Raw genomic sequence first — 14,351 nt, 5'->3', positions numbered from 1 at the left:
ATGAACCCTCGATTAGACGTCAAGGAAGTTCCAGACCAGAAAGAAGACTCGATATTGTTTGTAAGCTTGTAAATCTTTTGTACATAGATCATTATTTGTAATAACTGTTACTATAAATTATAATCTTTGTTTGTATATTAAAACATATTTGTATTAGAAATGAAACTGTGTGTATCAATCTTGTTGGCAAATATCATAAATTGGATACATATTGTCATTTATTTAACTACTAAATCTACAATTTAACTCAGTTTTAGGCTATTTGAAATTGTAATACGTAACAATTAGAACACCCATATTGGGATGTATAACTATTTGAACAGTATCTTACTAAACGCAATACTGCCGCAACCATTGATACGATGCCCAGGAATCTCTCTCACTAATCTAGAAAATTATTAACAAATTACATATATTCCAATCAATCTTACATAAGATAATTAAAAGAGGTCTTGGAAATATAAAAAACACATGTGCATCATCTGCTCTCCAGATAAATGGGTGAGAGAAAGGTAAACTGCAAAAGATGTACATCTTACGTGTGAGAGGTAAAGTTTGTTGTAACGCAAGACAGGGTCCACGTGTATTTGAACGATTCGTTACTAATTATATGGAATTAAAGACTTTCAAATTTGCTAAAGAAAATATAAAGAATATTTTCATTGGGTTTAATAATAGTCGTAGGCACAGTAAAGTAATAGTGAACACTAGCTACTAGCAAGAAAACTAATAGTCGTAGGCACAGTAAAGTAATAGTGAACACTAGCTACTAGCAAGAAAACTAATAGTCGTAGGCACAGTAAAGTAATAGTGAACACTAGCTACTAGCAAGAAAACTAATAGTCGTAGGCACAGTAAAGTAATAGTGAACACTAGCTACTACCAAGAAAACTTTTCGTCGACAATTACGGTAAATGAAATGTTTGTATTATATAGCCAAGATACCTTAAGTTATGGCTATTTAAGCGCAAAGTCACAGAAGTGTTTCTACAGAGAACAGACAATATGTGTTATGGATGATCTGACACCACTCTATTGTAGACCGCTTTTAGTACCGCTTTAATACGCATCGACTTTGTTATACAAATGTGCAATATTTACACGTCGCTTTCCTTTCAACTTTACTTATTTCTATCAGGAGTTGACCGCCACTAAATTTATACATAACAAGTATCTGTTTATCACTATCTCGATAATACACACGAAAATTAGTCTTAAAGCTAGTTTTATTTCTCATAGCCCGTCCTATATAGGCAAAATTGTTGCCTGTGCGAACTTTCTATTCTGCCCCCAGTGGCACAGCGGTAAGGTTGTGGACTTATAATGCTAGAAATCAGGTTTAGATACCTGTGGTGGGCACAGCACAGCTAACCCACTGTGAAGCTTTGTGCTCAACTACAAACAAACTTTGTATTCGGCACCTCTGCCCCTGTAAAATTGACAAGAACTACCAATTGAAATGTCTATTTTGGCACCCTGTGCAAGGGCACACGTCGCGTACCCCAAGGACCGGCCCTGTTGATTCTTACTAGCAGTATATATATACGTTCGCTTATCTCTGTACATTTATTTTTCAGCTTTTACATCTACTGGTTTTTTACTCATTGATCGCTTGTTTTTTATATATATATTTCTACAAACCACGCTAAACAAACTTGTTTTCCTTACATTAGATTAAAACATTTCATAATCACAGGGGTTCTTGTAGATTCCAAATCAGCTGAACTTAGAAAGGCGGCTGTTTTTCCAATATCTCTCTAATCTCTTAAATATTTAGTACTATAATACCTTAATTCCTTAAGTCGGTGGCTTTTTCACCTTTTTCAACTCTAACCGATTCTTACACCGTGATTTGGTACATTATGCTTTCCCCTTTCTTGAGACACCTTTGAAACCATTTTATTGTCCACCCATGTTCCTTACACACAGAAGAAATCATCTTACTGTGCACCCATGTTCTTTATACACCTACGAAATCACCTGATTGTGCACCTATGTTCTTCATATACCTATGAAATTATCTGACTCAACACCAACGTTCTCATTGTATCAACGGAATCACCTGATTGTGCACCCATGCTCTTGACATATCTACGAAATCATATGATTGTGAATTCATGGATTTGAAATACCTACTGAATAGCCCGACTGTGCACCCATATTCCTGACATATCTATGAAATTACCCGATTGTGCATTCATGGATTTTCTTTTTCTTTTGCATAAAAGTGCTTTCGGAAGTTAGCATTAATATACAGTAAAATATAAAGTTTGACGAAATCTGTGATCTAAGGTGTATAGCATAGTCCTTCATCGGTGTGAGGCAATACGCGTAATCACGGCTGCATACTTACCACGTAGGAAGCCAAAGATAGCACGTGACCTGGAATGTCGTTTTCATTAAATGCAACACATTGAACCTCCGCAACACGTGTGCTAATAGGCTTGTTTGTTTGTAGTTATGCATAAAGATACACAATGGGCTATCTGTGCTCTGCCCACCACCGGTATCGAAACCCGGTTTCTAGCGTTGTAAGTCCGCTGATATACCGCTGTGCCACTGGGGGGCGTGCTAATAGGAATATGTTATTAAAAATAATTACAAATGATTACATTTGATAGTTTGTCGTTAGGAGTTAAGAATTTACGTAATTATGAACGAGTAAACAATAAATGGCGACCTAGTGGAGGAAGAAAAAGAATCATATAAGTGAAGAACTACATTTTTTTTCTTAAAAACAATTATGTATATCCTTCGTTAGAAAGTTCGTCCACATCTAGTAGATAGATTCTACATTTATCTCTCTAAATATGTTCTCCATGTCGATAAATTCAGAACACTGGCTGCATTGTCCTTGTTATTCACTGTAGCGTGATAATTTCATATAGAAATAACCATTTCTCTGTTTCAAGGTTGAGGTCGCCTTATAAAGACAGAACCATGAAAATATGCCAAACATTATGAATACGTTACGATAAAAACACTTGCAAACAATAATGTAAACTTGAGAAAACTACACTGAAATGCTGAGATAAGTTATAATAAAAACCTAGTAAAACTGGGACACCAACGTAAACAGCAACATTCCTGTGCTACTGTCATACGCTGTGATATATAACATGGTAATAATTTAAAAATCAATGATAAGCATGAGGTATCATAATATATTACCTTATTTTATTTTAGAAATTTATTAACAAATTTCACATCAGCATAATAGAATGGCTCAATTCATTATTACTTTTAATTTACAGTGTATCAAGTTATATGAAAAGTTGGTTCATTATGAACAAAGAGTGTGTGTCACGACTTTTACAGAGGTACGTTCAAAATTTAATTAATAAACTATATTATCAATGTATACCAATAAAATTAGCATTAAAAAGTATTTTGTAATTCAATTTAAATATTATATAACTTTTAATTTTATAATTTCGAAAAGGAAATATTTAAATAAATTCTCAAGTTTCACTTCTCTATATCATATGACACCTCTGCGCTCCAAATCCCCATTTTAATTTTTTTCTGTCTTTCCAATGAATTACACACTTACACTAAAGATATCTTCATGCTAAATTAGAAATTATAGCCTCTAAGCTTCATGCTTTAATTAGATATATACGCAATAAAGTGAAACCAACTTGCCTCACCTCCTAGCATATCCATTCTTTAAAAAAAACATCAGTACTTCTTTCTGACATTTGCTATTAGATTGTTTCTAACCAATAAAGAGATAAGATTCCAATTTACTGAATACTACAAGATTAGCATTGTTCAACTTACATTGTTTTTCATTTTCTGCCATCGTCAGAGTTCAGCTTGAACTGATATTGAATTATTTTGATATATTTACAGCTGATTTAGAAGCCAGTTAAATTATAGTAGTTTTAGTACATTCTATATTTTGTGCATGACAATATTTTGTATTTGAAATTGTATATTTGAAGTTTAGAAAAATAATTTGTGAGATAACACTATCATTAGAAAAAAATTAGGCTATGTGTGCATCGAGAACGTATCGCTTAAAAGTACAAAAGCTTAAAAATGAACAAGACTCAAGGTGTAAATAGTATATTTTTGTATTCTATGTATTTTTTTGTTTACTGTAATAACACTAACTAAAATGCAAAAATTAGAAGCTTATTAGGCTAGATAAGGACACCTAAATTATTCGTGATGGAATACGCACATCGCAAAACGTGATTGTGTAATTTGAAGTGCGTGTAATATATAGCCCTATACTTCGAAAAGGTGTCCTTATAAGTGCAACTGTACAGAAATAGAACTAAACCAAAAGTCTGTAAGACTAAATGTTGTATAACAGTTGCAATGTGAAGTCATTTTAGAAAAAAATGGTAATTTAGATTTATTTTGTATTTTCCAGCTTTTCAGTTTACCCCGCAATGTTGATTTCGCTACACTTAGTGTTAGGGTATAGAAAATAACGGATAAATATAACATTTTACTAAAACAAACTTTAAATATTCATTTAGAGGTGCTAGGGGTCATGTAAATGAAATTTTAAAAGTGTAAGCTGAAAAAATATTTTCATTTTTATCATAAAAATCACATTTGAACTGACTCAATAAAGTTTTCACAAATCGGCAAACAAATCTTTAGCAAAAATACTTAATTAAAAATTTGATGTTTTATGTAAAACAGACTTTTAATGTTTACTAAAATTCTACCAAATTTCATGGAGACACACTCATTAAATTTATAGTTATAGTTTGTATACTTTTTTGGTTATGTGGTGGTTACAAGGTCGGTCAAATTGACCAAGCCCATATATTTTAAATATATAAAAGTTAGTTATATATCACTCAATTTTTGAAGAACATGAAAATGACTTACCGACCACTCCACCTCTGTTATAAACACATAATCAGTACCTTTTTCGTACCTAATAAGCTGTACAATCAAAACACAGTTATTAAGACAATTCTAGGAGTTGAAGGCATAACTTGGCAACATATATCAATGACTGAGGTGACATTTAGCTGAGTTAAGAAATAAAAGTAATAACAAAATGCAATATATTATAACTTTTTAGTAAATTTACGAATACTTACTATAGTTTTTGGCACGGTTTGGCTAGAAGAATCAAAGTCACCCATCAAGTATTCTGACACTCTGAAATGCCCAAAACAAAGGTGTTTAAAACGCTTAAAAATATAATATACCGCTAGTTGTCAAACCACGCCATATGAAAAGGACAGCTTATATCTTAATGCAGGGATTGAGTACATTATACTAAAACAATTTTTAATATGTGAAGCAGTATGTCACTTGACAACTACAGTTTGCATGGAACGTATAAGAACCACATTTTGACATTGTTTGGAGTTATGTAGGTAGTGTAATGCTATCAAAAATTGATTAGGTTTGGCAAGGTTACGTAACAGGTCTTTCGAATGCAAAATATTCATATCATCCAATTATAAAGATGTGGTCATATGATGGAGTTAAAGTTTCCACAATAGGTGACATTCTTTACACTTAATGGGATTGAAAAACATAGGAATATGGGTTAAATTGGGGAACCAGGACTATCCAGAAAGAGACATGCAATAAGTCATACCCCAGCTATGGTAAGTAATGTGTGGCATCTTGTAACAGGTGAGAATCAAATGAGAAAAATTATTAACATGTCCCAAGCAATACAGTATGTAATTTAATCATGAAAGATCTCCACCTCGAAAGTGTCACAAGTCACACGTACACTAGTTACTTCCATGATATATTTGTTTAATCATACCAATCATGCAACCAGATCCAGCACTTTTTGTTGAAATGGATGCTGGGAAATTGTAGTTCTCTCATGCACTAGATGAAATGGAAAGTATACAGAGAGCAGTGGTGTGTTTTGAACATGACAGAGTCTTTTTCAGTAGAAACTATGCTGCAGAGCTATTTTAAAGAAAAATGGTCATCAAATAGAACATGACCAGACATAGCAATACGGACTGTAACAACGTGTTGAAGCTTCAAAATTGTTTTAATATAACATATTCAACCTCTATACAACTAAAATATACAGTGACCAAAATAATTGAAGAAACACATAAATAATACATATATACATAAACAATAGTAGTTGGAACAAGATAATTAACTTATTAATAGTACAGAAGATTATTACAGAAAATACCAAAGAAAAAGTTAACAAAATTGTATTTTCCATGAAAACCATTTGCTTTATGCATAACATTCATTACACGTTGGTTTCATACTGCTATAGTACTTACTAATATATGATTGTGGAAAATTGTACAAAATGTGCTGTATTACTCCCTACAATCTAGCCAAGTACCATTACCACTTTTTGACCTTTTTAGTTTTACATAACCCGAAACAGCCCCAAGAATGTTCACATTGGGACTTTACACAGGCCATATCGTGATTGTGAATGTTCGTAGTAGGACTTTGGGCAAACTTTGTGTTTAAAATAGAAATAATTCATGGCTATTAAAAAATCCCCGATTACTTATATTGTAAAAAATAAAAGTATTTGGTGAAACTGCTTATGAAACAATCCCTTAGCATTTAGTAAATGACATTCAAATGGCAGTTGATTTGAGATGATGGCTCACGCCATGTCTTTGCCACACGATCTGAGTTTCCATATATAAACCATTTATTCTTGGTAACGCAGAAGCAATAGTAGGGTGATATGGGAAGAAAACATGTTTTAGCACAAACATACCTAGGAACTGACGTTTAGCTTCTAAAACTCCTAGTAACACATTGTAGTTTGACAACATGTATACTTTCCAAGATCTGAACGATGAACGAATTTCAGTCATTGCAGCTCTCCAAATAAGCATTTTGTTTTAAATCTAAATCTTTTGCAAATGATTTTGCAAAATCGTATAACTTATGACTGAAAAAAATAGTCACTGTCTGTTAATACATGAAAAGTGTTTACATATCTGTAAAACGAGTGATTACAGAGACACGTAGTATCAATCGACAATAATAAGACTGTAATGACTTCCTAAACGTTTTGATAATACATTTGGTTTTCATCAAGTGGTTCAATAAACACTCTGCGTCACACACGTAACGCATTTAAACTGCTGACAGCGGTGATAGGAAACTACATTACAAATACAAGACTGATATATGACATGGTACTGCGTCTAGACTGCTGTGGCTATACTGATCAAGTTGGCTGTAAGAATCCTAAAAATGTAACCTTAGAAGGCTACATTACGTTAGAAAATACGGCACCGCCTTCCAGTCTTTCCAAAAAGATTTATATATATACACACACACACACTCATAATTATACTGGTTTTAGACGTTATTCTGCTGCCCCTATAATTAATGCGTGTATATAGAAAATAATAATAATCAACGAAAACGATTAATGACTAAAATGAATGTATCGCATTCCGTATTTTGTGGCCGTGGATCGTTATAAGAGCGACGGTAAAATCTCATTATTTGATTTTAGGAGCCCACGAGTTGACGGTAAGTGCTATTGACTGGCTGATATCATATTAGTCTATCATTTCAAATTTTGAGACAGCTATCGCAGACAGCCTTCAAGTAGCTTTGTTCGAAATTTAACAAACAATAAAGCCTATACCGCTTCATACATATTAGCAGTGAAATAGATACAAAGAAATCCACGATGTTACAATTACGAAAACATGCCAGTAATTTTAAAACTATACTAAACTTAACAATATGAAATACATTGAAAACACCAATGACGTTAAAGCAACAGTAGCATGTCAAAGCTGCAGAAAAATATCAACAATGTTAGTGCTACGCATTAAAGATATCATCGTTGTTACAGCTAGAATGAACACTTGTCATCAGTGACAAATTTACATCAAACCCACTTTTCATGTTATAACGGTACAATCAAAATACTATATCTACAGTGAAAATTTGTACTAAAGAAAACGAGAACATTTTAACTCACGAACATTTATAGAAGTGCTGAGTGTTGCAGAATAAACCACTGATGATAAACATAATACTCAAGCACGAACAGCCGCCCACGTCTGTAGATAGGGCTCAAACTAACCATTGCAGTAACTTGCACGTTTACAATTTCAGTAATCAAACACCAGTAAGAATCCTTTGAATTTTATGTAAGTGGTTAGGCATGATAGTTACACACTACGTGGCTTTATTAGAGACGTCACGATAAAGCAAGAGACCATGTGATTTTCGAGTATGACTACGCAGATCCAGATATAATGATGACATAACAGCATGCCCACCTGCTTCACCAATTGAAAAAAACAGTATCAAATGTAGTTCAGCGTTTAATAACAAGGAAATACTGTGCACATTTTTTGTTCTACTTTAGCACTCTTATTTTTAAAGATATTGCACATTGATTAACGAGAAAGTCAGACTCTTTTACTTATATCTCCAATACTTAGCTGTAACAACTTCTTTAGCGGTCTCAGTTCTTATTACAATTGATCATATCAGGTCTGACTTTGGAAGGAAATTATTATATCCTGCCATAATTAACTGCACTATAAATTGAGACATAAAGAAAAGACATGACGAGATATTGCTTAGATAAACGTATTTCCATATAGATTGTAGATTTCACGTGACTCAGTTGTATGAGCAAACTTTAAAATATAACTTACACACTGTAAGATCCACTTTTCTTCACAATGTAATTAAAGAACAAATAAAGATATAAAATTCAATAGAAACATATTTCATTAACTAAGTTTAAAGAAAACAGCCACAACAAACACCAGGATACAATTAAAGATTTAACAAGTTTTGACAGACTTTTAAGTAATTAGTGAAATACATTTTATATTAATGCTATTAATGTTCATAAATACAACGTAAACTACAACTTACGGTAGTATTGTGCTGCACTTAATAATGTCGTGTTGTCTACACTTTGCAGAACAAAATTTTCAAAGGAATATTTTGATAAAATAGATTGAACAGTTATTCAAGTTCGATAAAAACATTATTCTCATGTTTTTATATATAGGCTGGATTCTTTACAGTAGGTGTCTGTGATTTTTTGTCGATAAATTTCAACAATAAACAAAGAGCACAGAGTCCACTTGTTTTAAAATAATATATTAAAACAAGTCAAATGTATATAGAAATGTTAGTTATACTGTTGGTTGTCACAGTTGTATCCAGAGCTTTAAATAATAGTCTCTTTTTCGTCAAAGAAAACAGTTATGTAAACAAACCTACGATAAACTATCGCTTCTAAAAATAACTAAATTAAACACTCGCACTACATAAACTATCTAAACCATAACACTTGCATGAGAGTTAAATTGAAAAAGTCGGGTATATCTCACAATTATTTTACTGTATTCCACCATAACCTTCAAAAATACCCTATCAAATTTATTAGTATGATTTTGACATTCATTTATCAGCTAGAGGTAAAATGGAATGGAAAAAACAGATACTCAAGTAATCACTTTTGAAAGTAACACTGGTTTCTTGTAGATTAACAGGTAAATTATTGAACATGTATGTAGACTTAAACGCTTCTCGGATCATTTGGCGACTTGCAGATTCTTTTGGAAGGGTGATTTGTAGAGTTATAAATAATTATTTAAGTATGTTAGAAACCAAATATTTTTAAAACTTACTTATCACTATCATTTTTTAAAGTTTAAATGTAGTATATACAAGAAACATTGGGGTTTATAGGAAGCAGAGTTCTTGACGATGCAGAAAAGGAAATCTCACCACATTTCCTCGAAGTACATCAGATGTCATTCCATCTCGAATATTCCAATGAAGCCAGGGCTTTCTCTTACATGCACGGGGTTTCTCTCGGCCACTCAGGTTCACTTTTTGGCTTAACTACTATATTGCTGTTTTGTGTACGTGTATATATATCGGTACTAGCCCTGTGCATCAACTGAAAGACCAACAGACTAAAAACAAAACAATTTATGTTAATTAATTTTACGTGAATAGCAATGGCTTCTTCGAAACAAGTTCTCAGACATAATATAATTGTCAGAGTTTTCCTATATTTAAGAATACACAGAAGTCATATAACGTAATTTCTAGCAGTTTCTAAAAAATAAATTAAGCTCACTTTGAAAGTAACAAAAGATAAACAGTAATGTACCACCAGCATAGAGTGCCTTAAACCAACGTTCAGTATTATACTTCATCTACTTTGCTAACCCTACAGACGACACGATTCTAAGTAAACAGTTTCAATTAATCGAAACTATCTCCGAGGTTAAGTCGTGGGTGGGAGAAAGGAGTGATCTAATCAACATCTTTAAATGCTCCCACGACTGTGTGCGAATATAAAGAAAAGTGTACAAGGTTTTTTATGAGAATTTCCGAGTACGTAATTTATTTGTTCTTTTATGCGTCTGTGTGCATAAAAAGAAAATCGGAATATTTATATGAAGAATTTAACAATCCGCCTAGAATACTACAAGAAAAGAAAAAAGGTTATTTTATTAGTTTTCTTTTCGCGACAGTTTTTAATTTAATACATAGTTAGTGAGTAGGCGTTAAGTTATATTTGTGGAAAGTGGAATGGGCGTAAAATCAATATATTACAAAAATACATAATTATAGTTTTTTTTCAAAAAATCTGATCTACAGACAGTTCCCAAACCAATTTATCTATACATTTTTATTTTATTTTCACTGATAATTTTGGTGTAATTAGGCCTCAAAAACAGTTGTTTATTTCTTTTAGAATTTTCGTTTAGGGCTGTCTGTCCATCAGTCAGTCATGGGCGGTGCTAGTCTCTTCCTAGTGAAGGGGACAGGGATGTGCAGACAAAAATTAAGCGTGTTGCACTCTACATCTTGTGGGCAGACATTATGTAACAAAACATAAAGAATAGGTTAAACAATCGCCAAGTTTTTATATATTTTTATTATAAGAGAATGATGTTTTGAACAATATTATAAAGCTTACACATTCTGAAGCATTTAGTAAGTGAACCATCTTCAACATTAAGCACTTTTCGTTGTGTGTGTGGTAGCTACAAGGAAGGTTAAGGCACATTTTGGGGAAGCTTCAGCCCCAGTACGACCTCCCATTATGGTCCTGGTCAAACAAGTGTGAACATAACATAATGATGGTTCATGGGCAGCACGCTTCCTAACACCACTATACGTCTTTTAGTCTCAGTTACTGATAGCACAATGCACTGCTTGATTTTATCACTCCATGTAGCTCTTTGACTTTACCTCTAGGTCTACTTCCAGACTTCCCAAAAACAACAACAACAGATAAAAACAAAAACTTATTGTTCAAGAGATGGAGGTTCATTCTTGCGTTGTGTCCTAAGTACTTACACTTTCTCTTTTTCATTTCCACACCCAAATTGCATTTAATACCAAGTTGTTCCAGTACCGAGATTTAGTGTGTCTCTCTCTTTCCAAGAGATCCTACATAACCGATCGTAACACTGTCTCATATTCCTCTCAGGGTCAACGTGACCTCATTGATCTGACAGAATGACTTAGGACCCCACTGTTTTATTTTATGAAAGTAGAATGAACAATCAACTTATAACACTGATCTGTGCAAAACCATCCCCAATTTTTGAACTGATAGACGGTGGTAAACATAACCCAGCGCCAACTCTTGGATTACTTTTGTCTGACTGAATAGTGTGATATGACTGTCATTCTTGTAGTGCACCCATAGCATTAAAGTATTTTCTTTTTTTAACAATGAAACGCGAACCATGAATCCTAGGATTCACAATGCAGGTACGATAATACCAAGCCATAACCAGCCCCTCAAAAAAACATTCACATTATAGAAAGAGAGTTAACCTTATATATTCAGACAAGCACCTTGAAAGATATTTTGATGTCGACACCACTTCACATGCTAGTGTCATGAACAACACAGAAAATTAATACTAAATGCTAAACACGATATCATAAGTGCTAAAATCTCACCATCAAATATCGTGTCATTTGTTGGTTTGTTACATCTCATGAAAGTCTACACGATTTCTAAAAATTTTACTCGCACCAAAATGGCAAGTCATCATAATTATCAACATTCTTTAGTTACGAATAACAAGATCAGTTACAAAAATGACAAAAAACAACAACAACTGTATGTTGAATAAATAAAACACGATGAACAAATCTTGCAGAAATTTTATCCTACAAATACTTTATTTTGGTTATACGATATTATTCAACAAAGCAGAGAAAATTATACATATATTGATGAACTTTTGTTTATACACCCTCACAAATTAAATCATTTTCAAAGAAGCCGAGGTATCCATCCTTTGTTTGGGTTATGAACTGATAAAAATGTATGGATGTTATGATAAATAACACAAAAATCCAAATGTTCATATAATTTAATTACAACACAACATATTATTATGGTATTCATTATCACCCACCAAAAGTTTTGTATAAGTTTTAGGAACTCAATGCGTATACACTTAAAACATAGCATGCACTGTGCGATGGTCAGAGTGACTTTGAAAGAAGAGGTAGCGGCCAATATAGAGGCGGTAGGAGTGCTTTCTGTTACCCTCTTTCAACATTTAGCTCTTAATATCTTTCCACAATGTTACACGTGATTAGTTAATAGACGGTCATTTGCCACAGAAATGTCTTACGGGCCGAAGTTGAAAGGTTATGGAACAAAGTAGGAAGGGGTATAACTCAAGGCTTTTCATATCAGCATTATGTTGTCTGTTGAAGTAAAAACTTCAGCTGGATTTATGTAGTATTGCAATAGTAGCGGCCATTTTTTCGTTGCATTCCTCATAGAGAGTGCTAGTGCACTCTTTGATATATATAAGAAGCTTGTATGGTCTTCTCCACACTATATGTATGTTGTTTCATAGAAAATTTAATAATTGTTTTTGGTATATGAACGTAGTATCACTGTAGTTAACATTTAGTTACGCCGAAGATAAGAAATGGTCAATAACAGCAATAATAGGGGATGAAGGAGGTTGTGAACCTCCAGTAACATGCCCCTTGTTCCAAAATATCATCCCACAAAGTTTGATTGCTATTTTCCCAGCAACCTAGGAGTAGTTAGGTAAGGGACAGATAAACATACAGAATTTTGTGCTTAATATATATATATATATATATACACACACACATATATATATATATATATATATCACGTTAGTGAGCACCTCTGCGCTGTTTTCAGAAATTTTGTTCAACATAGTCATGAATTCGTACAGGATAAAATATCCTTAAGACTTGAAGTTATTCTTTTATATAGCACAAAACTAAACTGAAATATGGAAATTACAAATTAAAACTTTGATTTGTTTTGTTGTCTTTAAGGCTTTTCTGTAGGCCCAATATTATAAGTAAATGGATGTTTTTGACAGACATACAATGGGATGATTGCACTTTATAAAATGATTTGCAAACGATAATGCAACGACGTGTAGCCGCAGATTCGAGACATAGCGACAAGAGCAACTTTTTTAGCAGTTATATACTTTGTTCACTATTAATTATCGACAATTTTACAGGGCAGTATTAGACTTAAGATCAAAGAAATATCACAGCCCTTTCTCAAAAATACTATTCATTTGGCTAAATCCTTAAATAATGTAGAGCTAAGAAACACAACATTTCGAAGGAAGAAGCATTTACTGTTCTCCCCTGAAATGATAAAACTCACACAACAGAATGTTAAAGATCATTATAGGCTCCGAAACTAGAAGTCAAGCTATTTCTTAGGAATGTTCTCAACCATAATGTGAAGGTTGTGTTTACGAAAAGGAATCCCCCAATAAAAAAAAGTCACTATGATGAAGCTGGACATATCTTCCTGTATCATTAATAAGATAATAAGCAGGAATTTCAAGTTGATAAAGGATCACAAGTTTTCAGATCATTTCATCAACTCGAAATCAATAGCCAGTTTATGAGAAAGATGCAAAACCAAACTTAAAGAAAACAACCTCATTCAACCACATATCTATAAAGTTCTCCTGATCGACGTCCAGTGGACTATTGAGCTTTTGGTTTGCTTAAAAGTAGTCTTGGAAGCACTGAATCAGTTGGATGTTGAAGGATAGGGTTTTATACCCCTCAAAGAATCTTTGATCATTTTGATTGGCGAATTTCGAAAAGAAGGAAAGAACATCGAGGTTCTGTGAAAACTTTATACAACTTTAAATATGTAGATCCAGTAACTTGCTTTAAAGATGTGAATGCAGTAACATAAATCATTGTCCTTTATCTATGTATAGACAAATCTCTAAATGTATTTGAAGGTGCCCGTTTGTTTATTATACTACATATGACTTTTGGATATAGGCAAGTTGAGTTGCATGATGAAAATTTACTTAAGACTAGTTTCAGGACCCGAAAAGGACTGTAATGTG

The 14,351-nt window shown here is 33.0% G+C and overlaps 2 protein-coding genes across 7 annotated transcripts in view; one reads left to right on the top strand and one right to left on the bottom strand.

Moving 5' to 3' along the window:
• Positions 1 to 14,351, bottom strand: part of LOC106463634 (rho GTPase-activating protein 45-like) — a 116,788-nt gene that overhangs the window by 62,449 nt on the left and 39,988 nt on the right. For 2 of the 6 annotated variants that reach the window (XM_022391175.1, XM_013923683.2), the window contains exon 5: positions 5,073 to 5,133. In XM_022391175.1, the coding sequence (XP_022246883.1) occupies positions 5,073 to 5,133 (61 nt within the window). Of the gene's footprint in view, positions 1 to 5,072; positions 5,134 to 6,706; positions 6,878 to 7,936; positions 8,077 to 9,714; positions 10,109 to 14,351 lie in introns of those variants that run through there. The other 4 variants (XM_013923684.2, XM_022391173.1, XM_022391172.1 and 1 more) reach the window with 4 other exon arrangements.
• LOC111086810 (neurogenic locus notch homolog protein 1-like) overlaps positions 9,761 to 14,351 on the top strand; it is a 73,735-nt gene continuing 69,144 nt past the window's right edge. Inside the window, exon 1 of the mRNA XM_022391177.1 lies at positions 9,761 to 9,813. Coding sequence (XP_022246885.1) covers positions 9,763 to 9,813 — 51 coding nt within the window. The 5' untranslated portion in view covers positions 9,761 to 9,762. The remainder of the gene's footprint in view (positions 9,814 to 14,351) is intronic.

Source organism: Limulus polyphemus, unplaced genomic scaffold (assembly GCF_000517525.1).
Source record: "Limulus polyphemus unplaced genomic scaffold, Limulus_polyphemus-2.1.2 Scaffold1450, whole genome shotgun sequence".
NCBI lineage: Eukaryota > Metazoa > Arthropoda > Merostomata > Xiphosura > Limulidae > Limulus > Limulus polyphemus.
The sequence above is the reverse complement of the archived record's forward strand: the minus strand, read 5'-3'. Positions and strand labels throughout refer to the sequence as shown.